This window comes from Nelumbo nucifera, chromosome 5 (genome assembly GCF_055504915.1).
Source record: "Nelumbo nucifera cultivar China Antique chromosome 5, China Antique-T2T, whole genome shotgun sequence".
Lineage (NCBI taxonomy): Eukaryota > Viridiplantae > Streptophyta > Magnoliopsida > Proteales > Nelumbonaceae > Nelumbo > Nelumbo nucifera.
Window position 1 is genome coordinate 6881087 of NC_142653.1, and position 16900 is coordinate 6897986.

The 16900-nt window shown below is 39.4% G+C and overlaps 1 protein-coding gene across 1 annotated transcript; it reads right to left on the minus strand.

Annotated features, from left to right (window-relative positions):
• Positions 1-2157: 2157 nt before the first annotated feature.
• On the minus strand, positions 2158-16496 carry LOC104608608 (AP-1 complex subunit sigma-1). Its single transcript, XM_010274646.3, has 7 exons — positions 16357-16496; positions 13997-14083; positions 3534-3625; positions 3296-3404; positions 3158-3193; positions 2425-2511; positions 2158-2343 (listed from the first exon to the last, which is right to left on the minus strand). The coding sequence occupies exons 1-7, from the start codon at positions 16357-16359 to the stop codon at positions 2272-2274; spliced, it is 486 nt and encodes a 161-aa protein (XP_010272948.1). The 5' UTR covers positions 16360-16496; the 3' UTR covers positions 2158-2271.
• Between the last annotated feature and the right edge of the window lie 404 nt (positions 16497-16900).

A 16900-nucleotide genomic window follows, 5' to 3' on the forward strand; every position in this document is an offset into this window, starting at 1 on the left:
TGCCTCATATACACGTTCAGAGTCAGAGGTGGTTTTAGACACTTCTCACCTGTCAAAACAAGAAAGGGAAGAGTATATGCACAAAGTGACCATTGCTCTTCGTCTGATTTGGGAAATGAGAAACAGGAAGCTGCATCATGGTCTTACCCCGGATCCCATATGGATTGTAAGATCGGTGAACAATTACACATTGCCACAAGCCCACAATAGCTCTCTGAGAAATCAGAAATTCCATTGCGTATTTTAATTGGAGCTACAAGTCGGGCCGGGTTAGGTCGTGCTGAAGCCAACCCTAGCCCAACCCGACCTTCAAGCCAACCAACCCAACCCTAACTCTAACCCTAACTAAATTCCTTCAACCCTAACTCAACCCAACCCAACCTTCTTCCCATCCTTTAAAACCTCATAGAATTTCTCGATTTTAGATCTTAACTCAACTTTTACACATATATTAATCCTATGTTTCATTAGTATTTGTTTGTTGACGTTATTTTTTTGTTCTTTTAGTACAAAATTCAGAAAAACAAGTGTTAGAAATGACTAGTTTATTATGAGTTATGGCTTACGATAGGTCTTTCTTGGGCGGCAAACAACATAGAGGAGATGAAGAATAAAATTTTCAAAAAACATAAAATAATGTTATTTAGGTTTGTCTTTCTGGTTAGGATTAAGTGAAGTGATTATCTTAAAAGAAATACATAATACTATGTGGTGGGGGTTATACAAATATCATGCATCTAAACAAATTAATGTATGTTATGTATTACATATGACATATATTATAGAGTCGGGTTCGGCTTGGCTAAGGGGTTAACCCTAACCCAATCCGAAATAAAGTTGGGTTCATGAATTTCAATCCTAACCCTAACCCGAACATCAACTCGACCCAACCCAACCCAACCTTTTCGAGTTGGGTTAGGGTTGAGTTTCGGCCAACCCGGCCCAAGTTGCAGCCTTAATTTTAATGGAAGAGTATAGCGTATTTGTTGATGGCTCTACATTTATTCTCTAAACAGAGCTGTCAGTTCTTATTTTGGTTAAAAAAAACAATTATTTGATGGTATAACGACCTATTATACATGTAAATGGGATAAGTTTGACAATGTCAACATTTCGTGGGCTGAACCGATTTAATCAACCAATTAACTGGTAACCATAACCATAACCAATTTCTTTTTCTCATGGACCAATTTCTTGACAACCAAGGAGTGTATATAACAACATGGCTTTGTTTTCGAATTTTGCTGGTACGAGTCAGATCCTACCGAGTACCGAATCACCATCAGTAGATAAACCAACCATGTTGTTCAACACCCCCAAATGGATCTAATCTTAAGATATGGAATCCTCTAGGCTCTCCGTTGTAAGGTCAGTGGACCTGCACCCTGCTTTGTCCTACACTCCTACCCCTTAATCCCCTATAACGTGTATTGTGAAATAAAATAGGCTCATATAGCAATGGCATTCTCAATATGAGGCATCGAGGCATATACCCCCTCTGACATGAAAACTAAATTCACACTTCTGACAAAAGTGTTGCAGTCAGGAAATTGATCTATGGATTACAACTGCAAGGGTCCCTGCAAACGAGGATAAAAAATGATACCAGATTACCAATTAAATCTACCTTTCATGGAATTGATTATCCCCGCCCCCTAATCCAATTCAATGGTATTTCTTCCTCCATTCTTAACAGAAAACATGTCCCTTAATTTATGTGCAAGCTATAAATTGGTTGTTCCTTGGAAAGCTACTTCCAAATTCGTAGAGTATATTTTAGTAACCTTTCTAGAATTTGCAGAAAATCGGCCTCTCCCTATGTATTTTCACAACTTTTTTCTCTTGAAATACGGTAATATCACCATTGGGATATATATTTTATTACACGACATGATATGGAAGAAAATAATGTACTAGGTAGTATCATATCAAAGTCAAAGCTATGGTGTATGCATGCCACAAGTGACACAAATGTGAATATAAAGAATATTTTTTAAAAGCTAGATGCAGTTGGATTTGCAACTCTTACAGTCTTACTAACTACAAAATCAATAGGCCTAGTTGATCAAATGGCTATTGCAATATGGAATAGCCTTTTTACCTCTTTTAAAAAACAGATATAAGAACAATATTTATGATCCATCATAAGACATGATATGCACAAGAAAAATTGTGTATTTCATTATAATAAAAAATATAGAAGTATTAAAACAGACGGCATAAAGAGAGGTTGCAATGTATTGTGGACAATGAGAACAACATTGAGATGCTCTATTTGGTAGCATGCGCAATCATATTGCTCAATGAACTTGCTTGCTCTTTGGCAGTCTCGACCAACGAATCCTGCAGCCCAAGAATCTATTTCACTCAACAACTGTAGGCATCTTAGGGATCAATAGCATCATAAATGGGAATGAAAAATACCTGGGCAGCTATAAGCCGTGCAACTGTTTTTTTACTTGATTCTTGAAGTTCACCAGCAATTAAGATCTCGTCCAATATGTAGTAGGCCTATCAAATTTGCACATGCACACAAAGAAAAAGAAGAAAGAAATTACTCGCACCCATGTCATTATACAAGTTTTACTTCATCTTAAATGCCTATATTATATATGGTTTAGTTGTGCATTAATTGGAACTATTCAAATAATGGGATACCTTCTATATGACTCCTAGATAAAGTGGTGGGGTTTTGATTAAAGCGAGACACCTGGCATGATAGGATGGTCATCTGTCATCATATTAAAATCTAATTGGTTGTTAGCGTTCATGCCCCACCTTATATAGGCAGAAGTTCCACCTAACAAAACTCCAAATGTTAAACCCTTTTTGTGATTTGCATAGTTGTCAAATATTTTCTACTTGGGGATATTGGCTGGTTCCTTCCAGACTTCCAGTGTACTCAAAAGGCATGCCCAATTAATAATGAGGTCCATGTTTTGGAGACAAAGCCTACTGGTTGATAGCATCAGTTCACTGTTGAAAACAACAGTCAGAAACCATGAATAAACCTATATGTAATATAGCCAGTTCTGCATTCCATACAGGAATCCTTTATATAGCTTATATATTGATAAAATTATCATCCTTCAGACATGGAAAAAAGAAATAAAAAATCATTTGACCTCTAATCATAGATAAGGATCAAAGAAAATACCTTATGAAAGTTGAAGATCAAGTCCAACTCACAGACCTAATGAAGGTGCAAAGAAAAAAAGGAAAGTTCCATAAACATCTAGTTAATAATAGTCAATCAAAAAACTACAATTTATGTTTTGCTGTTAAGTGTACTCACACTGCCAAAATAGCGATCCAGTATCTCAACAAAGTGGTGAATTATTTCAAGGATCTCTAATTCATTGTCATCCTGATCAATACACATGCAGAAATAGAGGCTGGCATACCTGCACAAATGATGCTTATAGGAAATAAATGGACTGAAATTCTGCAAAGAAGCCAGTAATGCTTCTTCCAAAAGGGGTTGCCCTTAAGTTATTTGGAATCCAAAACCAAAACTGGAATTTGTGCTTTACCTTTTATACACAACTTTGTGTCCTCTCCACTCCACAAAGTTACAAAGCTTGGGACCTCGTGTGAGAATCACTCCACTGAGCTCTCGGATTACCTTAACAAAATTATAAACCCACGTAAAGTTAGAGCAGTAATAACTATGCCATATTCAGGTCACAACCACAGGATTAAAATATTATATATATATATATATAGTTGATTGTATTAATGGTAAAAGCCAATTACATCAGCCCATGTACAATGAGAGCCTGCACAATGGGAATATACAAAAAGATCTGACTAATCACTCAATAAAAGGTCCAGCTTGCAAAAAAGAAATAAGCTGGATATCCTGAAAAGTTCTTTGTACACCCAACCTGGAGGCAGGAGCATGAAAAACCTATAAGGTTGTTCTTAACTGAACCTAAATATGAACATTTGTTGTAAAAAATGTGTCTATTTCTTTCTTTGCAAAAAGACCACAAGACAGCATCCAGAAAAATCCTCCGTAACATTTGGCCCCTTATGCTCAATCCACCCTGCAGAAGCTGAAGAACTGATTCAGGGCGAGCAAGAATGTAAACCAAAACAGGACCAGGCCATTGCCCACAACTGATGGGCAAAGATACAGTGGATGAATAGGTGATTGGAGGATTCAGGAACCTCGCTGCATAAAGGACACAAGATACTAGGAATATACGTCCCCCTTCTGATCAGCTGGTCTGAAGTTAAGCATCTACCATGAGCTGCATTCTAAACCAGGAAGGCTATTTTCAACAGGATGTGGAAATTCCAGATTAAAGCCCAAGGGAAATCAAAGCCTTTCCCTAGCTGAGAGGTTGATGTAGAAAGACTGAATTGAAAAAAATACCTGAGTTCTCCCAAGACCAAATTTTTCATCATCAGTTTGAGGATTAGGTTTTATGCTTTGAATGAGGCTTAGCAACTCAGTCATTGGACTGATTTCCCAATCATTGAGATTTTTTCTAAAAGTAGGGCTCTAAACTGCTTCTCCATTCATCAACTCAAAGCAGCCTTCGACTATAGCTTACTTATCTTGGGCAATGTCAAAAAGAGAGGGGAGCCTTTCACACAGAGCAATGCCCCAACACCATTACCTTTGCCAACTTTGTATCTGATGCCCTTCAAGAAATCAGGAAGAACAACAATAATATTACTCCAAAGAGCATAACCCCTTGGGAGAAGACCAGGACCTGAGTCCCATTCAAGGTTTGTGAGCCCATACATAACTACAATGATCCTTCTCCAGAGGCTGTTTCTTTCTTCACTGAATCTCCAGCACCATTTACCAAGAAAGGCCTTGTTAACAGATTTAACATTTTTGATGCCTAAACCACCAACTTTCCTTGGTTGACGCACAGATTTCCAATTCATCAAGTTGAATTTAAATTTATTTCTCCAACCAGCCCAATAAAAGGTCCTCATTTTCTTTTCTAGAAGCTTTGCAACGCTTGCAAGGATTTTAAATAAGGACAGACAATAAATAGGGAGTGAAGACAAAACATTCTATTTCAATGTAAGTTTACCTCTTTTTGACAAATATTTTGATTTCCACATGATCAATTTCCTATCAAATCTTTCAATGACTGAATCCCAAGTCCTCTTAGAGTTACTTTTTACACCAAGAGGCAAGCCCAAGTTTGCAGCCCAAAATGTTAGCCATCCAGGTATCTGAAACTCATTCCTCTGTCAACATTATTTCACTCTTAGAGAGATTGATTTTGAGGCCCAAAACAGCTCCAAACCATCTTAGAGTAAAAGTGTAAAACATGTCAATTGATCAGCTGAAGCATCACGAGAGAGAGAGAGAGAGAGAGAGGTATCATCAGCAAACTAAAGTAGAGAGATCTGTTTTATACCCTCGCCTACTCTAAACCCTTGATAAATCCACCAGCTACTGCCCTACAAGTGCGAGCTTGCCCAAAGTTTCCCGCACTATATTGAAGAGGAAAGGAGACAAAGGGTCTCCTTGCCTTAAGCTTCTTGAGCTTTTGAAATTCCACAAGAGACACCATTGAAGAGAATAGAGGTGGGTGTGGTAACACAAACCATGATCCAACTTCTCCATTTGGATTTAAAATTCATTCTATTCAGTATACATATAGTCCAGAAAACTCCAGCTAACATGATCAAAACCATTTTCTATGTCCACCTTGAGGACTAGACCTTCTCTACCTTCCCTTTTCCGCAAGTCGACCAACTCATTAGCAATAAGAACTCCATCAAGAATGTCTCCCTGCCACAAAAGCTCCTTGGGAAGGACTGAAGGATAAATAATTTGGCCCATCACTTTTTTCAGCCTTGTGGCTAAAACTTTTGCAAGGATTTTATATACACTACCCAAGAGACTGGTGGACCTAAAATCTTTCAGCTCTAAGGCCCCTTCCTTTTTTGGGACCAGGGTAATAAAGGTTGAATTAAGACACCTTTCCAAAGCAGCCCTTGCATGGAACCCTTCAAAAACCTTCAACAGATACTGTCTGATAAAATGCCATCCCCGGTTATAGAATTTCATTGTGAAACTGTCCGAGAGGTATGTAGTCCCCCACCCACACACACAAACACCTAAAAAAAAAACCCTAATTGGGCCAATTAGAAATCTTCACTACATGACCTACCCTTTTCTTCGACATGGATGGGCAATGTGGCCAATCTTAATCATTATACAATGAACCAGATAATATATGAACTACCCATGTATTAAATCCCCCAGTCCACATTGGCCTGCACCCAAGCTTCCATTGACCTTTTTAACCAAAGTGCTTATTTTGGGAAAACAATCAATGGTTTTAAGAAAAAAAAATTATTCCATGAGTAGAGGATAGATCAGTAGATAGATGGCCGCATCAGCTCTTTCGGTTCCTAAAACATGTTGCCACCAAGAAGGTCCCTGGGTCAATTAGATGAACCAACCTATTTCTGGCATATGAAGGAGTCTTGTTGTTTCGAAGCTGCTTTGTGCTTCTCAAAATTAGAATTAGAGAAATGTTCTATTACTTATCAATTTACTAGAAGAAACATACAAAATAGAGGCAGTTGCATCTGAACATAATCATCAACAGAAGAAAGGCTTTTTTTAATGGTCAAAATAAATTTTCATTAAAAAAGAAAATAAAATGCAACCTATCAGGTGATGAGGCATCACCCGCAAACAGACTATCACAACAGAATCATCCCAAATACATGTCAGAATAAATTTTCCAAATTACAAATCAACAGAAGAAAGGCTTAGATGACTAGAAAAACCATGGTTGTCAGGGAACTAGATGTTGCCATATATTTCTATCTAAAAATCCATATAATTAGGATGATACTGTTAAATGCATTTTTAGATAAATAGCAGTAATGGCACAAACAAAGAAAATGGATGGGACTTTGGGATCTTAGCACGGATTACAAGAGCATCTCCATGGAAAGCTATTCAAACTATATTGCCCTTGTTCTTCCCATGGATCAGGTATGATTTGCACTCAGGTAATCTTATTAATTTTTGGAAACATGTATGGGTTGGGGATTCCTCTTTGAAGGGCCAATTTCCAAGCATCTTTGCTATCTCTACCCTTAAAAATGAACCAGTTTCCTCTTTCCTTGTACCTTTTAACTCACCCTCCGGTTTCAGTTGGAATCTGGGTTTGAGAAGGGATGTCAGGGATACAAAGTTAGACTGTATCTTAGCCTTATTATCCTCTCTTGAAGGGGTTTTCTTGGAGCCATCAAAGACAAACAATAGAATCTGGACACTCACTCCCTCGGGTGCTTATACTTGTGCCTCTTTCTTTAAGGTCCTTTTACCTCCTCCTCCTATTGGACTGTCATTCCCTGCTAAAGAAGTGTGGTGTCAACCTATACCTCCAAAGGTTGGGAGTTTTTGTTGGGAAGCCTTTCTGGAAAGAGTTAATACAGGGGATGTACTTCAAAGAAAAAGACCCAATAGTTGTTTGTCCCCTCACTGGTGTGTCTTCTGCTAATCTGATGGTGAGTCTGGATACTATTTACTAATTTCTTGTCAGTTTGTTAAAGTTATTTGGGAATAGTTTACTTCTTTGTTTGGGTGCAGGTGGACTCCCCCTTTGAATATGCAAAGTTTATTCACTTTTGTTTCTACTGTAGCTACAGTAGTCCGAACCAGTAAGGAGAAGAAGAAAGAGAAGGAGAAGAAGAAGAAGAAGAAGAAGAAGAAGATGAAAGAACTGTCGAACCTGATAGCTAAACCCTATCAGTCGACCTCTTAATAGTGATTAGGCTTCTAATTAAATGTACAAGGACTAAACTGCCCCTACTTAAGTATGGGACAGAGAACCTCTAATAAGACTGCCACATAAGCTCATAACTTAACCAAGGTGAGTTGACTAATCTATCCTTATTCGGCTAACTCTAACACTCCCCCTCAAGCTGGAGAATATATGTCATATAATCCCAGCTTGTTACATATATAGTTCACTCTCCCTGAGCTTAAGGCTTTTGTAAACAAATCTGCCCACTGATCACCTGAGCTTACATGTTCTGTGCTTATCTCTCCAGTAAGAACCTTCTCCCTCACAAAGTGGCAATCAATCTCTATGTGCTTTGTTCTCTCATGAAAAACAGGGTTGGATGAGATATGGAGCGCAGCTTGATTGTCACAGTACAACTTCATAGGTTTATCCATGTGGAACCCGATTTCTTGTAGGAGATTCCTCAACCACACTAATTCACATGTAGTGTGTGCCATGGCTCTGTACTCGGCTTCAGCACTGCTTCTAGCCACAACCGTCTGCTTTTTACTCTTCCACGTCACAAGATTTCCTCCAAGAAATGTGCAGTAACCTGTAGTAGATCTTCTATCAGACACAGAGCCTGCCCAATCTGCATCCGTGTATCCAACTACTTCAAGTTTTCCTCCTGGTTTATACAATATCCCACGGCCCGGAGCTCCCTTCAAATATCTTACAATTCTAAGAACTGCATCCCAGTGAGATATACGAGGGTTCGGCATAAATTGGCTCACCACACTGACTGCAAAGGAGATGTCTGGTCTCGTGATAGTCAAATAGTTCAGCTTCCCCACTAGTCGTCTATACCTTCCAGGATCATCAAATATTTCCCCTGTATCACTGCTCAACTTAACATTTGGTTCCATAGGAGTCTCAGCCGGTTTTGCACCTAACAGTCCTGTTTCGTCCAATAGATCGAGAACATATTTTCTTTGGCACTGGTTTACACCTTGTCTTGATCTAGCAACTTCTATACCCAAGAAATACTTCAATGTCCCAAGGTCTTTTGTTTGAAAATGATTTTGCAGAAAGACCTTGAGTTTGTCAATCCCCAATTTGTCACTGCCAGTTATGACAATATCATCCACACTAATAAAATCTTTCCAACTTCTGAGTCATAGCTAAACACTGAGTGATCAACCTGGCATTGTTTCATTCCAAAATTCTTCACCACTTCACTAAACTTCCCGAACCAAGCACGAGGCGATTGTTTCAACCCATAAATTGCCTTTTTCAGTCTGCACGCCTTACCAGCCTCCCCCTGAGCAACAAACCCAAGTGGTTGCTCCATATATACCTCCTCTATAAGGTCACCATGAAGGAAGGCATTTTTTATGTCAAGTTGAAATAAGGGCCAATCATACATAACTGCCAGGGAAATTAACACACGGACAGAGCTAATCTTAGCCACTGGAGAGAAGGTCTCCATATAGTCCACTCCATACAACTGTGAATACCCTTTAGCAACAAGTCTGGCTTTCAGACGCTCCACACTACCATCTGGCAAGTATTTAACAGTATACACCCATTTACAACCCACAACATGCTTACCAAGAGGAAGAGTAGTGAGCTCCCACGTGTGAGTATGCTGAAGAGCAGAGAGTTCCTCCTCCATTGCCTGCCTCCACCCAGGTGAACTAAGAGCCTCTTGGACATTGTTAGGTATGGAAATAGATGACAATAGTGAAACAAACTGGCGATGTGAGGCGGAAAGGCGAGATACTGAAACAAAATTGAAAATGGGATGGAGAGTAGAACTACGTTTACCTTTCGGTAAGGCAATGGGTAGGTCAAGTCCTGAAGGTTCAGCAACAGGAGCAACGACAAGATCCGTGGACAAGGTAGAAGCTGGAGGAGGGGCCGGTGTCGTTCGGCATGTATACACTTGCCGAATTGGTGGTCGTTCAATAGGGATCTGCACTGGATGAGGTGACGAGTCAACTCCAACAAGAACACCTAGAACGGGATCACTGACCGGAAGAGGAAGAGGAAGTAAAGGTGGAGACGAAGATGCTTCAGTTCCTGAGAAGAAGGGAACAGACTCAAAAAAAATGACATCAGGATAGACATAGCACCTCCGAGTAATGGGATTGTAACACTTGTACCCTTTTTGAGTCCGAGAGTAGCCAAGAAAGACACACTTAATGGAGCGTGCATCCAACTTGTCTATTCCAGGACTCAGATTGTGAACAAAGCACACACAGCCAAAGATACGAGGTGTTAATGGAAAGGGAGACAAGGTGAGGAACAAGATAGAGAAGGGAGACCGACCATGAAGAATAAAGGAGGGCATCCGATTAATGAGGAAACAAACAGTAAGTACAGCATCACTCCAAAACCGTTTAGGAACACTCATATGATGAAGAATAGACTGAGCTGTTTCAAGGAGATGACGGTTCTTCCGTTCAGCCACCCCATTTTGTTGAGGAGTGGATGCACAAGAAGTTTGATGAATGATGCCATGTTGTTCTAAATACTGTTGAAAGGAAGTTAGAAAATATTCACGACCATTATCTGAACGAAGAACTTTGATTGGAACACCAAATTGTGTACGTATTTCAGCATGGAATTTTTGAAAAATGGAAAATAATTCACTCCTTTCTTTCATTAAATAAATCCATGTCATTCTTGAACAATCATCAATAAAAGTGACAAAATACTTGTAACCATTATAAGACTCTATTTTGATCGAGCCCCAAACATCTGAATGAACCAAAGCAAAAGGACTCAACATACGACTTTCAACTCTAGGACTGAAGGAAACACGACGATGTTTCCCAAACTGACACGACTCACACTGTAACACTGACAAATGACTCCAAGACGGAACTAGTATCTTGAGTGCCTTGAGAGAAGGATGTCCCAGTCGACAATGCCATTGTAGAGGAGTGAGTGAAGTCTGAAGTGCAACTGACGATCCACCACCATCGAGGTAATACAATCCACCAGCTTCATGCCCCCCACCAATCTTCTTCCCCGTCCTGAGATCCTGAAAAACACAAGAGGAAGGGAAAAAAGTAACAGAGCAGTTAAGAGTCTTGGTTAATTTACTAACAGACATAAGATTGAGTGAAAACTTAGGGACATATAGAACAGATGATAAAGAAAGAGAAGCCATGTCAACATTGCCAACACCACAGATGGGAGGAGGAACCATTGGCAAGGGTAACAGTTTGAGATGTGGAAGTTTCAGAGAGAGAAGAGAACACACCTGGAGTCCCGGTCATGTGATCAGAGGCTCCAGAGTCAATAATCCAAGGAGAGGTTTTAGATGACAGGCAAGCTATACCTAAGTGGGCAAGAGTAGCAGTAGTGTGCTGTGAAGTGGACTGAAGGAACCGCTCATACTCATCACGCGGTACACTCACCATCTCCCTTCCAGAAACAGATGTAGATGTGGAAGGAGTTAGGTCTGCCTGTTGATTATCACTGACATCAACCCCACCAGCAACAGCATGATTGGCCCATTTAGAGGGAGGGCGGCCATGAAGATCATAACAGAAATTTACGGAATGTCCTTCCCTGCCACAGTGGGTACACTTCCTTGTAGAGCTGCCTTTTTCTTTTCCACGGCCTCCCCCTAAGTCACGACCACCACCATGACCTCCTCGGGAGGCATGTCCTCTCTCTTTCGTACCACGTCCACCTCCTCTAGCTATCACAAAAGCTGATCTATCAGATTGTGTGGGATTCTCTGTCTGTCCCAAAGAAATCCTGCGAAGCCGAGCAAACACTTCCTCAAGTGTAGGAAGGGTAGAGCCCCCCCAATATTTGGGCCCTAACTTGTTCATACTCTGATTTCAACCCCACTAAGAACCTTGTGACATCTAGTTGTTCCCTCTGTTGTTGCTGAACCTTAACATCTGGAGTGAGAGGATGATAGACATTGAGTTCATTTCTGAGGTTCTTCATACTGGCATAGTACTCTTCTAGGGTTTTATTTCCTTGTTGCAGACCAAAGTACTCCTGATAAAGCTGATATACCCTTGTAGTATTATCTTGCCCAGAATACAGCTTCTTGGCATGTTCCCATATGTCCTTAGCTGTATCTAAGAACATGAAATTGGCACTTATTTTGGGTTCCATACTGTTCCATAGCCATGTCATGATTTGAGCATCCTCCTATTCCCAATCATCAAACCCTGGAGAGTCAGCCGGTGGTTTATCTCCTTTCACATGCTTCACTTTTCTCTTTGCCTTGAGAAAAACTTCCACCGACTTGGCCCATGGAACATAGTTCTCACCATTCAGTTTAATTGAGGTCATCTGTACACCTAGATAGTCAGAGGAAACCACCACACTAGGTTTCTGATCACTACAGCCATCTCCCATTGCTGCCATGATACTCTTTCAATGCTGCCTCTAATCTGAATTCCCAATCACCAACTAAGTGCTGCTGTCAAGAGTTTGATATTCCAGAACCTACAGCAGTCCCTAAACACAATGATAGATACACACGCCTTTGTTCTTATCCACACCACTACTGATTTCACAAAAAAAAACACATACACCGACATTAATTCAGCACTTACTAACCACATGCAAGCTCTCTTACAACTACTCAACAGAGTTTGTGCATCACAAGCACCACCACGCAGCCATAGCTGTCACACACAATACAGACCTGCTTTAACGCTTTTAAGAGGGCACCACAAGACCAACAAAAACTCAACTAGTACCATTGCATTACACCTTGCACCATTCGGCCACCTACAGTAGCAGCCCTTACACCATTTGGTCACTGTAAACACAGCCTGTTCTTGGAATTTTTTCAAGAACCAGGGCAACAACCAACCTAGTTCTCTAGGTTCTGATCAGTCCTCTCAAGTTCTTGAAGATTTTCAACCCAGAAATACCAACAGCACACAGAGGAGAGATAACCAACCTTCATTTGAGAGCTTCAGCCAACCATTCACTGCTGAAGTTGTTTTCTTAGGAAAGGAGGTTCTGTGCACCAGAAAAAAAAAGAGTTGTGATGTTTCAGGCCTGGGACGAACCACTTTTCTCCATTGACAGCCCAGAGAAGAAAAGGAGAGAACTGAAGCATGAACTAAAGTTGTCACGAACTGAAGTTGTCACGCTCTGATACCATGTTTCTACTGTAGCTACAGTAGTCCGAACCAGCAAGGAGAAGAAGAAAGAGAAGAAGAAGAAGAAGAAGAAGAAGAAGAAGAAGAGAAGAAGAAGAAGATGAAAGAACTGTCGAACCTGATAGCTAAACCCTATCAGTCGACCTCTTAATAGTGATTAGGCTTCTAATTAAATGTACAAGGACTAAACTGCCCCTACTTAAGTATGGGACAGAGAACCTCTAATAAGACTGCCACATAAGCTCATAACTTAACCAAGGTGAGTGACTAATCTACCCTTATTCGGCTAACTCTAACAACTTCCATGCCCGATTGGCAAACAAAAAGGGCCAAGATCATGTGGAGATGTGTAAGGACTGCAGTATGTTGGACTGTTTGGGAGGAGAGAAACTCAAGGACATTCTCAGATAAGGAGAGAAGCTTGGAAGTAATCTTAGAGACTATCCACATAAGGCTGATACATTGGTTGAAAACCTTGGAATTGTCTACAGTGTTCTCAGTTGATGAGGTGAAAAGGCATTGAAAGGAGATTGCAAATTCAATTCCAATTAAGAAGACTTCAAGTTCTTGTTGGGCACCTCCACCTCATGGGTTTACCAAACTGAACTTTGATGGCGGCAGCATGGGCAATCCAGGGCCATCTGGAACAGGGGGAGTGATGGAATTTATTAGCTATGTTTTCTGGTCCAATTGGAGTGGGTGATTCCCTGAGGACTGAGATTTTAGGAGCTCTTTAAGGGATACAAAGGGTCAAGGAAATGCATATTAAAAAATTAATCATAGAAGGGGATTCTGAAATTGTGGTGAATTGGTTAAAAGATGACAGCTCTATGCTCTGGAAATACAGCAATGAAAGGAGGAAGTTCAAGTGGCTCACTAAGGACACGGAAATTCAGTGTACATGGATAAAAAGAAGTGCAAATGCATTGGCAGATGGGCTAGCTAGGCATGGGTGAATAGAAACTCTATCTTTTGGGCTGTTTTGTAATTGTTTCATGGTTTGGGTGTACTTTGGATAGTAAGGAGTTAAGATTTTTTAGCTCATTCCTTTGTAATTCTGAATTTCTCAGTCATTAATAAAATTCATTGTTATTGATCAAAAAAATAAAGAAAAGAACTTACTTTTGTTCTTTCCTTTTGTGAATAAGGAGAATACCATTTTGTCAACCTCACTTTTCCTTGTCGACTAATAAGAAGAACAAAGTGAATCTGCAAAAAATGCAAAAGCATATATTAGTTCTGCAAGCTTCCCATATCTCCTAGCTATACACAATCCTAGAATAAGAGAAAGGAAGGTACAAGTGAATGGCTATTGAAAGAAATACATTTCCTTTGAGCTTTTAGTAAGAATTCTTATAAAATAATGTATCATCTGATCCAAGTAAGGAAGCAAATAAGAAATATCTTTCATGCAAGAGGAAACCAGAAATATCTTTCAAATGTATAAGCCTATTCATTTGAAATGAAAATGAGATTTTAACCTGAATAAATTGTTCAAGCGAAACAACAAATAGTCTCTTATTGGTGGAACCCTATGTCAAGGACACACGTAGTGTAACCAAATACTTCCCAGAGAAACAAATGATCAAGTAAAACATGTTAGTCCAAGAAACTCTCAAATTACTAATTTAAAGAAATAATCTCAAGTGAGGAAGCCACAAAAAAATTATTTCAATTCCAGCTACAGAAAATCAAGCCTCAATGCTATTTCAACTCCAGCTACTTTGCTACAGCAAATCCAGCCTGAATGTTCTAGAACATGAATGTTATTCATCATTTAAGAAAAAGAAACAAAAAAGGTCTCGTGACTAAATGGCAGTGGACAAATAATGAGAATAACTAAAGCCTGAAAAGGAACCCGGTTAGGTTTTATTCAATCTAATAAAAAAACGGTATAGGCACTTGACACATGCTCTAGCTAGTACATCAAAGTAAGTCTTACCATGTAACTTTTTAAATGGTTCAAAACCAACCAAGCAATTTCATATGCAAATTTGATCCAGACTTCAGCTGAAGCCTTTTCACATTGGATATAATTTAAATCTCAATTTGATTCATCATCATCATCCAAGCCATTTCAATTCTTAATTTATTGGCTTCACAAATCCTGTTTGTTTTGTTTAATGTCATATCAATTGTTAAACTATTGGCACTTAAATCATTCCTTACTACCTCTACTCCTGCCCTTTTTGGTCTACCCCAAGCTCTTCTAGCCCCTTCAACTTGCAAAAAATAAAAAATAAAAAAAAATCACTGCAAAAGCCTAATTTAACCTGAACAAAAATACTACCAATCCAAAGTTCCAAACAAAGATTAAGGCATGGTCTTTTGCTCTCTAAGGCATCTATAATAAAAGAGATATAACTGAAAATTGTATGAACCTCAAAAGGGAGGCCTCCAATCTACTATGCATTGTTACACATTTGCTGGAGAGTTTCTTCAAAATGACTCTATGGTATTCCCAATTTCCCCATTGCAGGTTGTGTACCCATAACCCCACTTGAATATGCTAACTACGCAACCCAGTATGGATATCATGTCTATGTCATTGTATAGGAAAGGAAAGAGGAAGAAAGGGAAAAGGAATCCTTGTGAGAAGCCCCTTATTTTCCAATATAAACATTCAAAGAGCTTTGCAGATTTGTAGTAAATTATGTTAAATTTCCCTACTAAATGATTCAGGATGTTGTTAACGAAAAGGAAACAACTGACTCGACATGCACAGTTCATGAGCAGATCTTAAACATTTATAATAACGAATTAATTTGTCAATATAGCTTCTCATTCTGGATGTCCATGACTCGTTTTTTTTGCAAAATAGGGTATGCAATAGAATTCCTATTTAAAACATCCATTACTGGTTTGCTGAAGATTATAAATCCATAAGGAACCAAGGGGAATTCGAATTTACTTCTAAGGTCTAACATATCAAGGCATGTTAAACGGATAATGAACAACATTAAAATCAAATACACACACAACATTTACCAGAAAAAAATGGAGAAACAAATAAGGAAATTGGGGTTTGTAATCCAGCTCCCAAAAGAAGAAAAAACATTCATTCATAGGGCAGATCCGGCAAAGAAATGAACGTCCGTCGGGATGAAAATGTTCGGAATGAAATTTCAGATCCAAGTGAGAGAAAATAAAATAGATGAACAAAATTATCCAGAACTAGGGCTTAAAATCAAGTTAAAAGAAAATTTCCAGTCATCTTTAAAGCATAACGAGCACTGGAAAAAATGGTTGCAGAATCTGGAATGCAAAATTACAGATCCTCTTAGGAACTAAAACGCGCAAAAGAACAAAATTTGATCCATCAAAAGCAGGGTATCGGAAGCGAGATTCAAAATCGTGAAGAACGATTCAATTGCTGATCTGATCAAAGAAATGCTCTATCGAAATTAAGAAAACTACAATTGCACGGTCGTTTTAAGATTCGTGGAGGAATGAAGAAATAAGAAGGGGTGAGTTTCGTTTACCATGGCTATAGATCGAGCTCAATCCAAAAACAGCCAACGAACCTTGCCAGTTGAACAAGAAGTGTTTCTTCGAGTTGTCGTTTGCAGATATTTAAGATCGAGAAAGGCCAATAAACAACGAGTTATGCAACTCTTACCATTATTATTATTTTTGCACTTTTTTTTCCTCAAAACTATTAGTCTCCGTTTGGTTTATCGGATGGGATGAGAAAAAGTGAATATTTCAAAAATATTCCTTTTTTATCTCATTTGTTTTGAGGGAGATAGAGGGATGGGACTAGAAATATGTGAGATGTAAGATCTCAAAATCGTGGATTTGGGGTTGTACCAAAACCATGCGATTCTGATGGGAAAATTTGAGAAACCATTGTTACCATTGACGACAAACAGAGGAGGGAACCAATGACGACGAATAGAGGAGGGAGAGAACCAGTGCCTTCCCCGTTACCATCGGCAATTTGCTACCTCCCCTTCCCCATTCGAACCTAGAAGTAGAGCAGCTGCGGCGGCACCCCCTTCTCAGCCACTCCCTTCCTCCCTCTCT

Bases quoted from the DNA above. Each gene is read 5' to 3' on its own strand.
- LOC104608608 (XM_010274646.3), bottom strand. The intron at 3,194-3,295 runs GTGAGTACACTT...CACCTTCATTAG, and splicing joins TGGATCGCTATTTTGGCAGT to GTCTGTGAGTTGGACTTGAT. The intron at 2,512-3,157 runs GTATTTTCTTTG...CAAATTTGATAG, and splicing joins TGATCTTCAACTTTCATAAG to GCCTACTACATATTGGACGA.